General features: G+C 42.2%; 1 protein-coding gene across 2 annotated transcripts in view; it reads right to left on the bottom strand.

Annotated features, from left to right (window-relative positions):
- Positions 1 to 16,470, bottom strand: part of sema6a (sema domain, transmembrane domain (TM), and cytoplasmic domain, (semaphorin) 6A) — a 103,228-nt gene that overhangs the window by 40,045 nt on the left and 46,713 nt on the right. For both annotated transcript variants that reach the window (XM_042421897.1, XM_042421898.1), the window contains exons 4-6: positions 6,882 to 6,942; positions 5,406 to 5,468; positions 4,648 to 4,749 (exon numbers count right to left, since the gene is read on the bottom strand). In XM_042421897.1, the coding sequence (XP_042277831.1) occupies positions 4,648 to 4,749; positions 5,406 to 5,468; positions 6,882 to 6,942 (226 nt within the window). The remainder of the gene's footprint in view (positions 1 to 4,647; positions 4,750 to 5,405; positions 5,469 to 6,881; positions 6,943 to 16,470) is intronic.

The raw sequence follows: 16,470 nt of genomic DNA on the forward strand, positions 1-16,470 counted from the left end.
TGCCGCAGATATACGTACAGCTCCAGTCTCCTGTCAAGCTTTCATGAGCAGAGAAACACCAGAAGATTGCTCACTTTCATGCTGTTAGCCTTGTCCAAAACAATATCCAATATTTCTAAAAAGGGGCAATAGCAATCCATAAAACTGCCACGATGAGCCACAACATTTTTAAATATTACCATAAAGAAATCTGATGTTTAAACAGCCAGATGGATTTTTGTTACCTTGTTTACCAGGCAAACCTTATTATGCTGTCAACTCCACTAGCTGGGAAGAAAAAAGAAGCGCTTCAGCTTTGTAGAAACACAATTCAAAGTAATGGGAAGGGAACAGCGGCACTGTCACACTTCGTCAGTGTTGCCTTAACAACACATCGTTCTGTAGGGATCTACTGTAGCTTAGCAGACAAATGTACAGTAACCTTGGCTCGGGGTGTAGTGTATCTAGATGAATTAATTACTACAACAGCTCATTGGTGTTTTCCATAGGCTATATGCTAATTAATTAGACAAACACAATGTAGATCCAAAACATGCCCATCAGGAGTGTTATAATTGGTTCAGCATCAGCTTCAGTTCTCAGGGTGAGGGACGTGTTCTGCTTCTGTGTCTGTTGTTTTTAAAAATACTCTTTTATGGGATTTATTTATCATTGCTGAGGGATTTGTGAAATCTTTACTGAGGACAAACTTGGGGTAAACTGAGCCAACGTCCCAGTTATTAATTGTGTACTTGGAACAGTTTCCTTGAAATGTTTCAGACTTGTTTATTTTATAGATTAAGTATAGTAAAGAGCATTTTTGCTGAGACGTATCCTTATGCAAATCTACTGTAATTGGCAAAATAATCTATATAGAGATAAGGTCTGTGATTTATCTGGTTCATAATTTTGTCCTAATTGATTGGTGTAACTAGCCAGCTATATTAATCAACATAAAGGAGAACAAGACAATAAAAACTACAGTAAAAACTGCATAAACCTTTCTATCACCCATCCTGGACATTGATAAATTTACAGATTGATGACTTCCAGTTTGTAGTTGAGTCCCAACACATTTCTTTGCAGTCCATATTTCCACCTGCACAACCTTCTTTGTCTGTAAGGGTAAAGTGCACAAGTTCACACCTGGGCCAGAGGAGGTTGTGTAAACCAAACAACGACATATCTCCCTGGGTGATTAATAGTCATGGCCCATTTCTCTGTAACCTGTTTCTGAGCTCTGGGAGGATGAACCCCTTCCCTGACCACCTTTTACTCTCAAGCAGGAAACTGGAGTCTTTGCAGCTGTTGAAAGAAATATGTCATCTTAACCTACAGAGGAAAAACCTCATTTATCTGAACCTTCAACTTGTAAAATGATTGATCTTTTGGTGAAGCATTGCATCAAACAATAATTAGGTAATTATGTATTCTTACTGATGTACAATTATTAATTAATTACCTTTGAAAATATATGTTAATGAACATCGTGTCAGTCAAATAGCTTTTGGAAAATCTGTACGTGTGTGTGTGTGGAATTTGTTTCTTATTACAAATCATATTTCAAATGTAGAAACTTGGCACAGATGAAATTTCCCAGTAAGTAGCCTCAGTTCACCAGTATCATGTCCAGGATGCATCACCTGGGACCCTCTGCTTCCAAGCCCCACTCACTGACTCCCCATTGATTCCCCCCCCTTTTGCCCCAGCAACAGGCGATGAAACTGACTCTAGTCATATATCAGCCCAACTGGATGGGGTGTTTATTATTACAACACAGCAAGGGAGTGACAGGGGGAGAAAGCAACAGAGGGAAAGATGGTGGAGTGGTGGGAGCAATGGAGGGAGAGAGGAATTAAGGCTGGCAGGAGAGCAGGAGAGAATGGGGAGGGCAGTAGGGAGGGAGGATGAATAGGAGAAGAGAAGTTGGGTGCTGTGTGGTACCGAGGGAGAAGACTGTGCCATAGCTGCCATGGTGTTTTGTCTGTTTTTTTTTCTGTATGCATGTGTATGGGTGTGTGTGTGTGTATGGGTGTGTATGTGTGTACCCAGGTGTTGACACCACCAACACAGAAGGTGAAGGACGGGTAGCGAGAAGAAGCTAAAGAAGAGAGAAAATTGGTAGGTTTGTAAAAACGAAAATCAGAAAGGGGCAAAAATAAAGAGGTAACCCGGCGAGAAAGGTGTTAGAACAGAAGACAGCGTGGGGTGTTGCTGGTTTGGGCGGGAGCCCTGCCTGCCCCCTCCGCCTCCCCCCTCTGTCTCCCTCCACCTCTGCCTCCCCTCCATCCCTCCTTCCCTCCCGCCCGCGTTGCTGATTAATGTGGGATGAGGCTGGCCCCGAAACAGAAGCTCTTTTCAGTGCTGTCACACTGGGGAGATGGAGAGGCAAACTGTGGCCAAGGTGGATTTAACCACAAACACACACACACACACACACACACACACTTTTGACCAAGGCAGAGTGGATAAGCTCAGCATGCCATCAAAGGTCTGGTATCTGCCCAGAGAGTCTGCCAGCCTGCCAGTAGTACAGTGTTTGTGTGTGTGTGTGATTATTTTGTAAAATGTGTGTGTTGTATGTTTGCATGTTTGCACAGTTGTCAGTGTTTATATGGGTTCATACTTCTGTTTTTTTCCCCCTCTGTGCCCAGCCAAGTAAGTGCATTTGCATGTTTGTGAGCCAGCGATCAGTGGTAATTTTAACAATATTTGAAATGCTTTGACAAAAAAAGCCTTTACATTTAATCAGATTGGCCATATTGATTCAATTATTCCCTGAACTGAAATGGCTATTACATTTGACTAAAAAATTACAGTGGTGGAATTTTTTTTCAAGGGAAAGTGGAATTGCAAGAATATAAGATTGACTCACTAAAATATGCAAAGGCTAATTGGGTTGAACACATCTGAAACATGGAAAAATACTTGAATGAATACTTGAATAAAATCATTGCATTTTATTATGCTGTACCATATTGTTTATTAGAATGACCAATCATATACATAAGTAGGCCTATGCACTGATTTATATGCTTGCAAAGGCAGGTATGCATGTGTGTGTGCATGGCCATTTTACCAAACCACAATGTATTTCTAACACTTTCCCCAGACTAGAATCAATGTCAGTGCAGTAACATCTAAAACACAAACCTTGACACCATAACTGGTGGAGTTATAAAAGCTAACCACGCCTGATAAATGCAGAGACATAAATTCCACTTTCCCTGCAGGAGGAGTCAGTGCATTGAAAGACATCCACTCGGTGTGTGCTTAGCATGCTGAACCATAAAGGCAACGAAGCGGAGATGTCTTGTTTTTCTGGTAAACAGATCTAGTGAACCAAAGCAGGAGAGTTTTCCCCACAGGCCACCAAGATAACATCTTTGTGTGCTGTGACCATCGCATCACATCCTAACAAACCAAACAACAGTATCCTTCAGGACAGAACTGCCTCTGAGTCATTCTGTCTGACCTCCTGTCTTTCTTTCTTGCCTGTACGACATTGTTCATATCTGATGTCTGTTGGATGGCTCATAGTCACAATGTCTGCAATACCGCTCCTGATACTTGAATGAAATGACAATGATGCTGAAACCACTTTTCCTGCACTTCTGTTGGTTTTGAGTATATTTCAGACATAGTATAAGCCTTATAGTAAAATGTAATTAAGTACCAATTAGACTGGCTTTTTCTTTCCACTATTATATTTTGCTCTCCTAACACTAGGTCAGCCAAGCTGAAGAAGTATGAAAATTGTCTTCTGAATGAGGCAAGATTACTCATTGTAATGGCAATGCTGCTCACTTTTCACACCGAGGCATTAAAAAACATCAGATTTATGTCCCAAGGGAAGAAAAAAAATTGGGACATTTTCAGTAGCAGTTTGAAGACAGCCTGTCTGCTGTTTGTCTTTCTGCCTACCTGTATACCTTAAAATCTGTGTTTTTTTGTGTGTGTGTTTTCCAATTTGTCCATCTGCTTCCCTGCATGCCAATCTTTCTTTTCTCTCCATGTCTATCTTTTGTTGACATCTCCTTTTTTGCCCATTAAGTCAAATCAATCTAAATGTCTACCTGCTATCTCTCTTGACCCGAGGTCATTAAAATGCATTCTCACAAGGTGTTTTTGCTTAGACTGAAGGAATCTTGAAACTATTCCAGACATGCCCGTATGGATACGGCCTGGCAAGCTTCTGTTTACAGGGGAAGGCTGAGTCGGATTTCAGGACTGAGCCTTCACTTGCATTTCAGTGTGTGTGAGTATATATGTGTGTATGTAAGAAGGTAGGTAGTTAGGTTTCTCTGCTTCTAAATTGAGCATGTCAGAGTACACCTGGAGATAAAGACATCGGAGGAGGGCCTGCTGAGTTCTGAAAGTCATCCATCTATGTCCATCGCTGCATAGCTCGACCGCCCTCAACTGCCACATGGTTGGAGTTGTATGTGAAAAATATCCCTGACTGTGTGTGTGTGTGTGTGTTTGTGACAGATAAAGAAAGACAAAGCGAGGAAAAGGGAGGAGAGCTTTAAGAGACTGTATGTGCACAGTGCGTGTGTGTGTGTGTATGACAAATGCGTTTCATTTAGGTCAAAAATATAGCACGATAGAGCTGTTTAGATATGTGTGTGAATGAGTCTGTGTGTGCGTGTGTGTGTGCTTCCCTACCTTGTAGGATCGGCATGATGGGTTGAAAGCATTTGTTCCGCAAACAAACAAGGTGTCATCATTTTGCTGCAGGAGGACTTTGATGAAGTTGTGACACTCATCCTTCGGAGAGCGCAGGGCGGGAGAGAAACAAAAAGAGAAAGAAGAAAGAAGGTCCATGGTGACATCTGTGTATCTTTTATTACAGATACTTTTACACTGAAAGCCACACGTGGCTCTTTCTTTTCTTTTTTTTGAAGCACAGCATGTAGTGCTCTACAGATGTGCAGCAGACATTAAGAGTATAATCATGAAATGTAGCATTTCCTCATGATACGCTAAGACTTATTGACATTAGATTTTATTGTGCCATGCAATGTCTTTCTAGAAGAATAATGAAGACATTATTCACTGTACACAATTTTGTTAGAACTTACTTTAAATCCAGAGAAAATGTATTTAATACTTCCATTTGATAGGAAGATTCTCACTGATGTGCTCTATAAATTGTGATAGCTGAAGGTTATATGAACCGCAGGAAGTGTGTTATTGCACCTGCATGGTCTCCTGTTTTCTTAATGTGTGTGTGAGAGAGAAAGAGAAAGAACCAGAGAATGTGAGCAATTAGATCTGTGACAGCTTGTCTGCATTGTATGATGTGTGATTCACTAAGTGTTTTTGTGACGAATAGGGTGATATTTGTCCTATAAATGAAGTTAGGGTGTAAGCACAGTACTTTACCAAGTGTCTTAGTAGCAGAGCTTATGTGTTTTCTCTACCTTATGCTTCCCTTTCATTCTGCAGGTGTCCACATCTGCTTGCCTGGACTTCCATGTCATTTTCTGGGGAAAAAAAAGATCGAAGTAAAGGACAGAACAAGAAAAAGAGAAGGAGAATCAGAAGGCAAACAAGATAAACATTGAGGTAGGAGGACAAAAAACAGAAGGTACAGAGCTCAATAGCCAATCTATACCGTGATCAATAATAATCATCTTGGATTCTTGGTCATTGATTCCCCTCATGAGGCACCTGCACCGAGGTGAACTTTATTCTAAATGCCGACTGGAGATCATTTTACCTCCTTGAACTTCCAATTCTCTGCCAGGGAGAAGGAAATACGACACTGACTCTGGATCAGTCCAAGGACGGATCTCACCTCAGAGCTGAGAGCTAATTTCTGTTGATTGATAGGTTGGCCATCCTTGCACAAACACACACACACACACACATTATCTTGGCCTGTAGGTCAGCGCTAGCCAATACCTGTCAGTCAGCTACAAACACACAAACGTATACGCTCTCTGTCATTGTCACACACACTTATCAGTAAATGCTAAGCTATATTTGATATCCAGCCATACACACACACACACACTCACACACAAACACACACCATTCTGGTCTTGTCCTGTGTGGCCTGAGCATCAGCACTGAGCCGCTGGTTCAGGCCGCCTCGTACTCGCTGCTGTTGTACAACATGTCTGGAGCTCGGCCACTGATTAAAGACCCTCAGTCATCAATCAATCTGCGCTTCTCCCACCAGCCTTTCATCTGCAGCCTGCTCTCATTAAGACCCATTCGCTGGGCTTTGACATTGAAGTGGATGAGGTGGAGGGATGGCGGGTTGTTGTATACACAAGAATGGCCTTGTTTGAATTCTGTTTGCATGCATTATGTTAAGGGCAAGTGATGCCAGCGAGGAGTGGTTAAAATGGAATGGAGAGTGGGTTATTACAGCCGGGGGTCTATGTAAATATAAAGTGCTTTTTGAATAATCTGAAAATATACAATGGGATCTCATTCCCATCTGGATCCCACTTGTCTTTCTCGCCGTTCTGCAATTCATCTCATCTTCCTTTTCCCTCTTTTTTTTCCCTCATACTCTTTTTCTACCCACTTTCCCTCATCCTCCTCCTCTTCCTCCTCTTCCTCTCTCTTCCTTACTTTATCTACTGTCCTCTCAGCTTCCGTTACACACCCATCAGACCTTCCGCTGTCCCACTGATGAGCGTGGATGACGCAGGCAGTTTGCTAGCTGATTGATTGGATAATCTTCTTAACAGGGTCACCAAGGCGCACACGGCAGGCTCACGCCGGTGAGCGTGTGAGTAAGACTGCTGGCAGGCACACAGTATACACACACGCACCCACGTGCACGCGTAACACACAGTAACACACCGGGTTATTAGGGTTACGTTGTCAATCACGGCACGCTGAGAACAACACGTCCTCAAACTGACAGACGTCTCACTCACCTTACTGAAAAAGATCTCGTCACTGTTGGCAGTCTCTGTGTCCACTGTGTATATGTGATCCCTGTGAGTGATCGAGGGAGGGGGAGAGAGAGAGAGAGAGGGAGAGAGAGGGCAGCAGAGACAGATTGAAAAAGAGAGAAAGGAGAGAGACAGAGAGAGACAGACAGAGGGGGAGAGACGAGAAGATAAGAGGTCAGACAGCAGCAGACAGTCAAAAATTCAACAAACAATAAACCCATTTCTCTTCTTCCCTCTGTTTTCCCCCTGCAGGCAGCAAACAACGTCAGAAAATGGGGCTTTGTATAAACTTTGTTCAAACTTCAAAACATGACAATAAACAAAAGGAGGCCAGAGATATTTGCTCTGTCAGACAGAAACGGTCAACAAAGGTTTAGAGCGCTGCGGCGCAGGCCCGGGGACAAAAGCCTCTTTGTCCCAGAGAAAGGTCTTGTGGGGGGTAAGGGAGGAGGGGAAGGTTGAGACAAGAGGTGCCAAGTCACTCAGAGCTGTTCAGGTCAATTAAGCCTAGTGTTTGAGCCACAGGAAATCTATACTAACACTCATTATAGCTCAGACAAGAAGACTTATGTGTGCTGGCCTGGAAATATACAGGGTTCTCCTGTATTACTCAGTCCAGCCTTATAGGCCCCAGCAGGGCATATGGAAGACATAAAACCCACAAGGGTTAACTACATCTCAGACAGACAGACCGGCTGGTTGACCAGGCATGTAGTTACACCTACTTACCGTGGAGAATTAGGGTGCAGACAAGGGGGGAGGGGGGTCGCAGCGAGGGGTTGAAGGTGTAGAAGTGGTGTGAGCGGAAGAGACAGAAAGAAAAGGGGATTTACCTCATTCAAGGCGAGAACCAAAGGTGACCGTGCCAAACGATGTAACTACTTTAATTTGTTGGAGATTAGCTGTTGAACGTGTTTTTAATCAAAGTGTGTAACAGTGGTATCGTCAGACTCACGGCTTAATTACGTTCCAGCTCCCCAACCTGCGCTCAGCCAGCCAGCCTGCCTTGCTCTCTCATTAACTAAATCTAATAAAGTCTTTGGAGGAACAGGCATCTTGAAATGAATCCACTTATATCGCTTTCCTGGGGGCCACCGTCATCTCCTCGAGGATAAAACTCAGTCTACTGTACATTATCAACCATGGCGCTTAAATTGAATAATTAATCTTTGAGAGCAGCTGAAATTAAGAAAACAGAGCCGCTTCCTTGGCGGGAGAGGGCACATTTCCGGTGAGGCCATGAAAGCTCTGTCAAAAATAAAATTTCTGCTTTGTTCTCTGTCACCATTTATCCTTCTCATGCCACCACTTTAGGTTACTGAGATGCATCCCGTGCCCTTCCTCGATTCAAGTTCACTTGCTCCAGCAAATGCCAGATGCAGACTGTCACTGTGCAGTCTGCCATGACTAAAAATAGAGTATTTCAAGCCAAAACCACAAACTCTGCTGCACAATGTTTTTCATTAAGAATCTCTGGTAGGACTACCATTGCGCTACTCTGGCTAATAGATCTGGATTGAATTTCCAGGGTTCCTGAACTGTGTTTTCAGTGTCTCTTTCACCTTGCTGCCAGGGTAACCAAACAGAATAATGGGACTACAGTAAATGTCATTATTAAAAATGGCAACTGTAATTTGCTCAAGTTAAACAACAATCTAAACCATCAGATTTAAGATAGGTGGAGAGGGAATACGGAGAAGAAGAAGCCTTTAATGGAAAAGGAAGATGATGGGTGATAATAGTGATGGATGATATCACTATTATGTTCAGCAATGGCTCCTAAAGTTCAGTAACTTGTTCACTTATATCTTTATATTAAAATTGAAACTTATTATTAAAAAAGACAAAACTAAATCAGAGGCTAATAAATCAGGGGATTACTTGGCGGATTTAGTGTAATCCTGTGGGTTATTTTACTGCCTGCAATTTTAAAACAGCTCAAGAGTAATCTGTAATTGACTGCTCCTGCTCCATAATTTTCACCAGTAACCTTCCCAGCTATGCTCTCTATCTTGCGCCTCTCTTGTCCTGGTGCTGACAGCGTCCTCGAAGGCCAAGGTCTTCCAGCCGCAGGGTTTCGGTTCCAGCAGAGATTAGAGGGAGCCAAGCGATGAGGCGTCCCTCAAACATCCTGACTGGAGATGGAGGAGGACAATGGAGTGGCTGTGTCTGTGTCAACACCAGCTCTCCAAACACACACATGTGCAAGGAGACCCCCCTCCCTACCCCCACTCTTTTACCCCAATGCACTCACACAAACACACGCATGCCCCCTTTCCCCTCTTCACCACTGCACCTGAACTCATATTACAACATATCCTCTTCCTCTTGGTCTCTGAGTCACATCTATGTAACTTCATGGTTACAAAGAGAGGACAGAAAGCAGAGACTTCATAGTCACAAGACTACACTGGTGGTATTGTATGATGTCGACCATTAACAACAAATCATATATACTTCACATTATTGCCAACCTTTTTCCAAAGAAAACCTGAAGTTTTAAAATTGATTTCCTACCTTCCAGGCAGCCAGTGGTTTCTATTTAATAAGCTATGAAAATCATATTGCAGGGAGCTGAAACCTGCTTAAAATACGTAATTTACCACAGCCAACATTTCATTGCCTTTATTTCCTACCAAAGTTACATTATTGTCACATGGTAGGGTCTGACATATGACTTCCTTGGACAAAAAGCTTTCACAATATTCAATATTATTCGATAATGAAACACAGAGGACAACAGATAATAAGCAATTGGTTGGTACTGGTATTTTCTTGTTGTTTAAAGTGTCCTCGCTGAAATCTTAAAGGTTGAAGCACCAACAGGGACAGTTTATTTTCACAGTGTGATGAAATAAACAGGAACTATTTCGTGCTGAGATTAAATCTGAAACCTATAGTGTGTTTCAGAAAATGCACGGCAATGATTTGACATAATGTAGGCATTATTTTTAAAGTAGCACACTTTAAATTAAACAGTCACTTCAGTGGCTTCACTGACAACATTTTATCTGAGCTTTTGTAAATATGTACTTGTCACAAGTTTTCCAGACCTGAAAAAGACAAGCGTCCTACTGACCTTGCAGCTTAAAGCCGAGGTCAGATTTCAAGACAGCTCTTGCCTGCTGGGTGTAGCTCAGACTAAACAAGTGGCCTGAGTAAAAGCTGCTGTTCTGTTCGGGCAAAAATGTGGCAAAGCATAATCATACAACCTAATTTCCATTTACACTCTAGTCCACTGTGAATACAAATATAGGTGATCCATTGTTTATTGTTTTCTAGAATAGATGCTATTTACATTACAGATGTAGCTGCACATTTACATTTCTCTTTTAAAATTATTCATGAGAAGGAAAAACCTTGTATGAGTTAATTGGCATACCATGTGGACTGAACCAGGCATATTGGTTTTTTTTTAATAAGATTTAATATCTGGTGAATTCCTTCAAATAAACTTTTGTAATAACTTATAAAAGCAGGACAAGTAGACCTAAACATCTCGCCTCCTGTATAATATCTGCTGCATGTGAGTAAAAACTGTTGTTGTTTGTAAAAGCAATGTCAGTGCTAATTAATCTATTATTTTATTCTTCACAATGGGTTTAACTCCCTCTGACTTTGCCTTTACTGTCAGATTTCTTGGTGAATCTTGATTTACTTTCACAACAAGTTCCAGACTGAGTCCAAAAACATCAACTGAGTCTCCAGTCTTGAGTCCATTCACACTACAGTATAATTATGGCCAACCTCTGGACCCAAATCAACTTGGTTCACTTTTAAACTTACTGTCCAGTCGTCTTGGGTGATCTGACCTTTGGTTAGATGCTTTTTAGACGTGACTTCATTTACTGAAATCCACTCTGAGGATTTCTTTGTGCTCTTTCCCATCATTTTCTCATTCTCTACTGTAAACTCTGAAGCAAACACAAAACATAAGGGTCTTTAGGGGCTGTGCTGTCAGCGGTGAAATACGAAACACCATGAAATTCAGAGAAAAAATGAAATAACAGAAGCCTTTGACATCGGATAAGTGCAGAACATTGGCCGTCAATATGAATCATTTGGAGTGAGCTTCTCGCTTCCCGAAATTCAGCGACAAAAATGTGTGAGTAGGGTGGAAGGTATGTAAATATCCTCTCAGACACAAATACGGGGGCATTATGCAAGGATGGGTGCAGAAAGAGAGGAAGAGCTGAATGATCAAGGCAAGACAGTGGACCAACTGAGTGTGGGGAAAAGTGTTAGATTGAGTGCAATAGAGTGACATAGAGGGTCTCCGATGGACATGTAGCCATGCGTAGCCATGAGAACACAGCGTCTTTGTGTGGAAGAATGTCGTTTTCATAACAGCGCATTTCTTCTGGGGTGACTGCAGGCCAGCTTGGTCCATCTGCTGGGCCTTTGTCAAACTATCTGGCACTCCGGTAGCAGAAAAGAGAGGAACGCCATTAGCATGCACCCCACACCTTGTGCCACCACCCCTCTTTCCACAAACTAAATGCTTGCATGTCCACCCTCCTCTCCACCTCCCACCCTTTCTCTCTCATCACCCTCCTCACCCATATTTCTCTCTCTTCATGACTGGATCATGGGTGGTAGAGGAGGGCCCATTGTGCATTGTTGTGGCTTTCACTGGTTCAAATCCTCCTCACAAAGTGGATGGGAGGGAACCGGGGAAGCCAGCAGGCACCTTTGGGCTTTGGAGGGAGTTGTTGAGGTCCTGAATGGGCTGAGGGCATCGAGAGGCCCTCAGTGATGTGGTGGCATGAAATACAACAAGCCAGAGTTCACTCACCCCCAAGCTGAGGTAGGTTGTTCTTTTCGAAGGTTGAAGTTCTCATTATGGTCTTCTACATTCTCTCCACATTTCCTTTTGTGTGTGTGTATATGAGTGTATGTGTGTATTTGAGTGTGGCGGGGTCAGTGGGATAAGGGGGCATGTTTTGAGTACGAGCACTGGCAATTAGGAAAGCATACATTCTGCATAGAAGACGTGATTTTCTTTGGATTTATTGATATAAAAAGTATTCATTAGTCTGAATATTTTTCACATCTCCATTTTTGAAGCTATACGCAGCCCAGTGAGTAAGGTAATTAGTAATTTGTGCTCCCAAATGAATAATTCCATCTCTCAAGTTAGTAATTTGTGCTTTTGAGTTACTTAATTTGTGCTCACGAATTAATAATTTGTGCCCACAAACAAACAGAAGCATTAAGCAATATTGCTATCATTTTAACATATGATAAGGGGATGGCACAAATAACACAGTGTTGTTTAATGCAGAATATTTGAAAAATATCTACATATTTCTGTCCAAACTCAATACAAAACTGTTTTAAACCTAAGAAATTCATTTAGATTAGTCCTGACAGCTGCCACTGATAGTGATAGCAGCCAAAGACAGAGCATCCAGTGTAGAATCAAAGCTGTATAAAAGACTGTCAACGGGACAAGGACAAGTGCAATATTTTGACAATATTATTATGAAGGGCTGAATTCAGTGTTTGTAGGCTCCTCAAAACCAAAATACAACCTGCTGTTAATACTTCTTCTCCTCTCTAAAAACGTATAACTTCAGCCTCTACTGTTAGAGAGCTAATTTGTGTGTATTAGTTTTTAAAAATCGATCTTGACCGCTGCAAGATATATAATGATGTAAAATGACTTTCTAAAAAGCTTCAAATCTTGAGAGAAACGAAAGTATTTTTGAAAAACTCATTCAAACTTGCTCCAACTTTTAATTCAGGTGATTACAATTACTGGAGCGGCAAGCTTTGTTTCAGAGTGTGGACGTGGCTGGATGTCGCTGGTGCTACGAGGAGAGGGAGAGGAGGCAACCGTGTAATCCCAGTCATTAGTGGGTTTTAACAGGATTTGGTGCAGCTACAATAATGGAGACTCTAGTGGCCTCCACTGCGAGACCCAAAGAGACCCGACAGGGAAGAACAGCGGCCACAGAGGCACAACTGTTCCAGAGGACTCAAGTGAGAGAAGGTAATCTGTATTTTTGAATGTGTGTCTGTGTGTGCTTGTGTGTGTGTGTGTGTGTGACTGCTAACAGCAACCACATATTTAGGTCCCTCTGCTCTCTTTCTCTCTCACACTGTCTCTCTCCTTCACGCACACACACACACACACACACACACACACACACACACACACACACTCTCTCTGTGGTTCCCATGCTTCCCAGCCTCATAGAGGGGTGTAAACAGAGTGTGGTTGGTGTTACCATGGTAAAGGCCGACTGAGGGCCGGGAATGGCGACTATGCCCTGCATGTGGAGAGACCTGGGGCATGCTTGCCAGGCACGACTATACAGTAACACATTCACACACACAGACATGCATAATTATGTAAAGACTGGTCTCATTCTCTGCATGTCTCTTCTCCTCATGTCCTCCAAACCTTGTTCTAACCTCAAAGGGAAATTCCTGTTTCATACAACCTGGGCTGCATTTTCATAGTTTTAGCCATCATTCCTCTCTGTAACAATAACATTGTGCTCATTAAATTAATTGCTGAGATCTTGGAACGTGACGGCATCGCTGAAAAGAAGTAAGATGGGGAAAAAACATGATGTAAGGTAACCACACAGGTTTTTCAGCCAAACTTATTTGTGAAAGAAAAAACAAAGATTATTACGCAAACTGTCCTTGTAAGCATCCATTATAGTTAAGCAATTTCCTGGTTCAACCCTTCCAGTGTACTGACCTTCAATTTTATCGGTTTTATCTTGAACTTGTTCCCAGATCTCAACAATTACTATCCATTAATAAGGACACAACAACCAATAGAAATTATGTCCAAAGCTACAAAAACAGGACCTGGGTAGCAGAAAAACTTAATCCTAATGCCAATCCTAACCAAAAATTTAAACAACTAGAAAAAGTGTGAATGGATTAAATGTAGCTCATCTTGCAAACATATCCTCACTCTAAAGGTCTAAAACTCAAAGTGGTTCTCACAAAGATAGAAATCCATGAACACACACTTATGATTTCTACTGGCATCCTCAAGGCTGACAACGATCAGTTTGATATCCCCAAGGCAAAAAAAAAAAAAAAAAAAGGCTCAGAATAGATTTTATAGTTCGGATAAGTCTGCCTGTCTGCTGCATGGCAAATGGCTTCAATCAAACCAATTGATTGAACACACACACACACACACACAGTGGAGAGAATGACATGTCTTGCTATGGTTTCAGCTGTACACACCCATATGCATAAACATTCCCTGTCTCACAAAGTCTCAAACACGGAGACACACATACACACACACACACATATATATATTTTTTTTTCCAGAGATCAGAATGATATATCTCCCATTGCGCCACGATGAATTCCCTCTGAATGCTGTACATAGTGTACCCTGACCATGAAATATGGTCCAATAGGAATCCTCCTGCGTCCATCTCTCACTGCATCAAGAACAGTTTTCTGCTTTTAGTGAACGTGACTCTTCTGCTAAACACTGACAACAGCCATGACAGCAGACACATATAAACCACTGATCTTGAACATGCAAAAGTCTTTATGTTCATTACCTGTACTTTAACATACATCATGTCTTTGTTTATCATGGATAATATACAGCTGATCGCTACCATAAAAGTGTATGAAACAGCAGTTGCACATAAGACAACAATGTTCTTCACTATGACTTCAAAAAAAACATCTCTTGCTATTATTCATAACTAGCACCTATCTTTATTCCTAAAACTCTGCGTGCAACTGCATCTGTATGCGGAGAGCAGTTTAAAGAGGGTCTTGTTAGCAGAAGATTTGCTACTGTATGCATCCCTTGTGTTAACAACAGATATTTGAGGGGAAGTGAGAGAAATCAACACTATCCTCAGTCCAAAGCACATCTTGTTAAAATTGAACAAACAAGAGGCTTTTCTGATAGTTTGCATATGAAAAGACAGAAGTCTGCTGTCTTATCAGGCTGTACTGTCCTCTGGATAATGCACCTGATAGAAAACGAGTCATGGAATAAGATTCAGAATATTAGGGGACTAAACTAGTCATGACCTGAATTCATAATCAGCTTTCAATATATATGAATCTGAGAAGGCTAATCATATTTTACACATATCGGGAAAAGCTATAAGACCTCGTTAACAGAGGCCACCTTCTTAAATATCTGTCCATATATAATTGCAGAAACAGACCAGCAAAAAGAGCATCTGATTCCACCAAATCAATACATTTCATTCACCGCTCAAAACCAAGGATGAATTATCAATCACTGCATCTGTTGCTGAGTTCCTCCATTGCCAAAGACTTGACACTTTCCCTGTATGGATTAAGCCACTTTTGTCTATTTACAATGTTGTCAGTTGCTATGTTTGTATGCATCTCACAGCTTAAAAAATGTTGTGATTTTATTGCCAGCCTGAAAGCAGGAGCCAAAGGGATTTAATACACTGAGCAGCCATTCAAAAAACAGCCTGAAACAGTGTTGGGCTTTGGACCGTGTTCACAGTGGCCATCTGCAAGCTGCTGCGCACCAAGAACTGAGGCTCACTGGTCTAGAGGCATGATGGCAAAGCTGTGTGATGCTGGCCCCAGAATAAACAAGTCATTTGACTGGACAACCATCATAAAAGCAGCCATTGATGTTTCCTCGTTTTTTTCGGCAGCATTGTCCGTTGTTTCGTGGCTCAGGCTGACTCGCCGGGTCGACCGTTGGCTTGCTTTCACATTGATTTCTGAAGTGGTGATTGTCTCTGCCATTCACCTTAAACTGTTTGTCATTCAACTTTTACATGTCTTTATTGATATCCCTTTAGCGCTGATGAGTATTTGTGCGCAGGCCGTCATCTGTGTGTCCATGTTATCGACTCCAGCATTCGTCTCTGTGTCAGGATCAATGGCAGTCATCCGGCTTGGTCTAATCTAAGGCAGCCATTCCAGTTATTCAGGGGTCACATACCCCCGACCATGTGGCAGAATTCCCGTCTGCTTTAAGCAAGTATGCAAGTGTGGGACAGATGCACCAGGTGACCTCACACACACGCACACGCTTGAGCGCACAAACACATGCAAAACTCAGACAGGATCACAGGCTGACAGACACACATACATGTAGCAACCGCGCCCATAGGCAACACATGTTCGCCATTCTAAACGTATATCCACATGCACACATGCGTCCACACATCACACTCAAGAAATCACTTCTAAATCTATACGACAACTGGTCAGCATACTAAACTGGGCAACACACACCCTCTCTCTCTCTCTCTCACAAGCTCTAATATACACACCCCACAACCAATAAACCCTCTGTGTCTCATTTCTTTCCCCTACCCCTCAGGCCCCTGACACCCCATGTGGAGCAGGTGGGCAACAGGCAGACCAAAGTCTCTGGCACCCCACCCCCCTACACACACGCACACACACACACACAGACACACAGGCTCCCCTTTTCACTCTGTTTCCTTTCTCACTCTCCACACACTTCCTCTTAATGACCACAGATATGTTAAAAAGCTCTGCCACTTAAAGCAGCAGCCTCCCTTAGCCACTTAATTTGACATGCTTGGGAGGAAAACAAAGAAAG

The sequence above is a fragment of the Thunnus maccoyii genome, chromosome 9, assembly GCF_910596095.1.
Source record: "Thunnus maccoyii chromosome 9, fThuMac1.1, whole genome shotgun sequence".
Lineage (NCBI taxonomy): Eukaryota > Metazoa > Chordata > Actinopteri > Scombriformes > Scombridae > Thunnus > Thunnus maccoyii.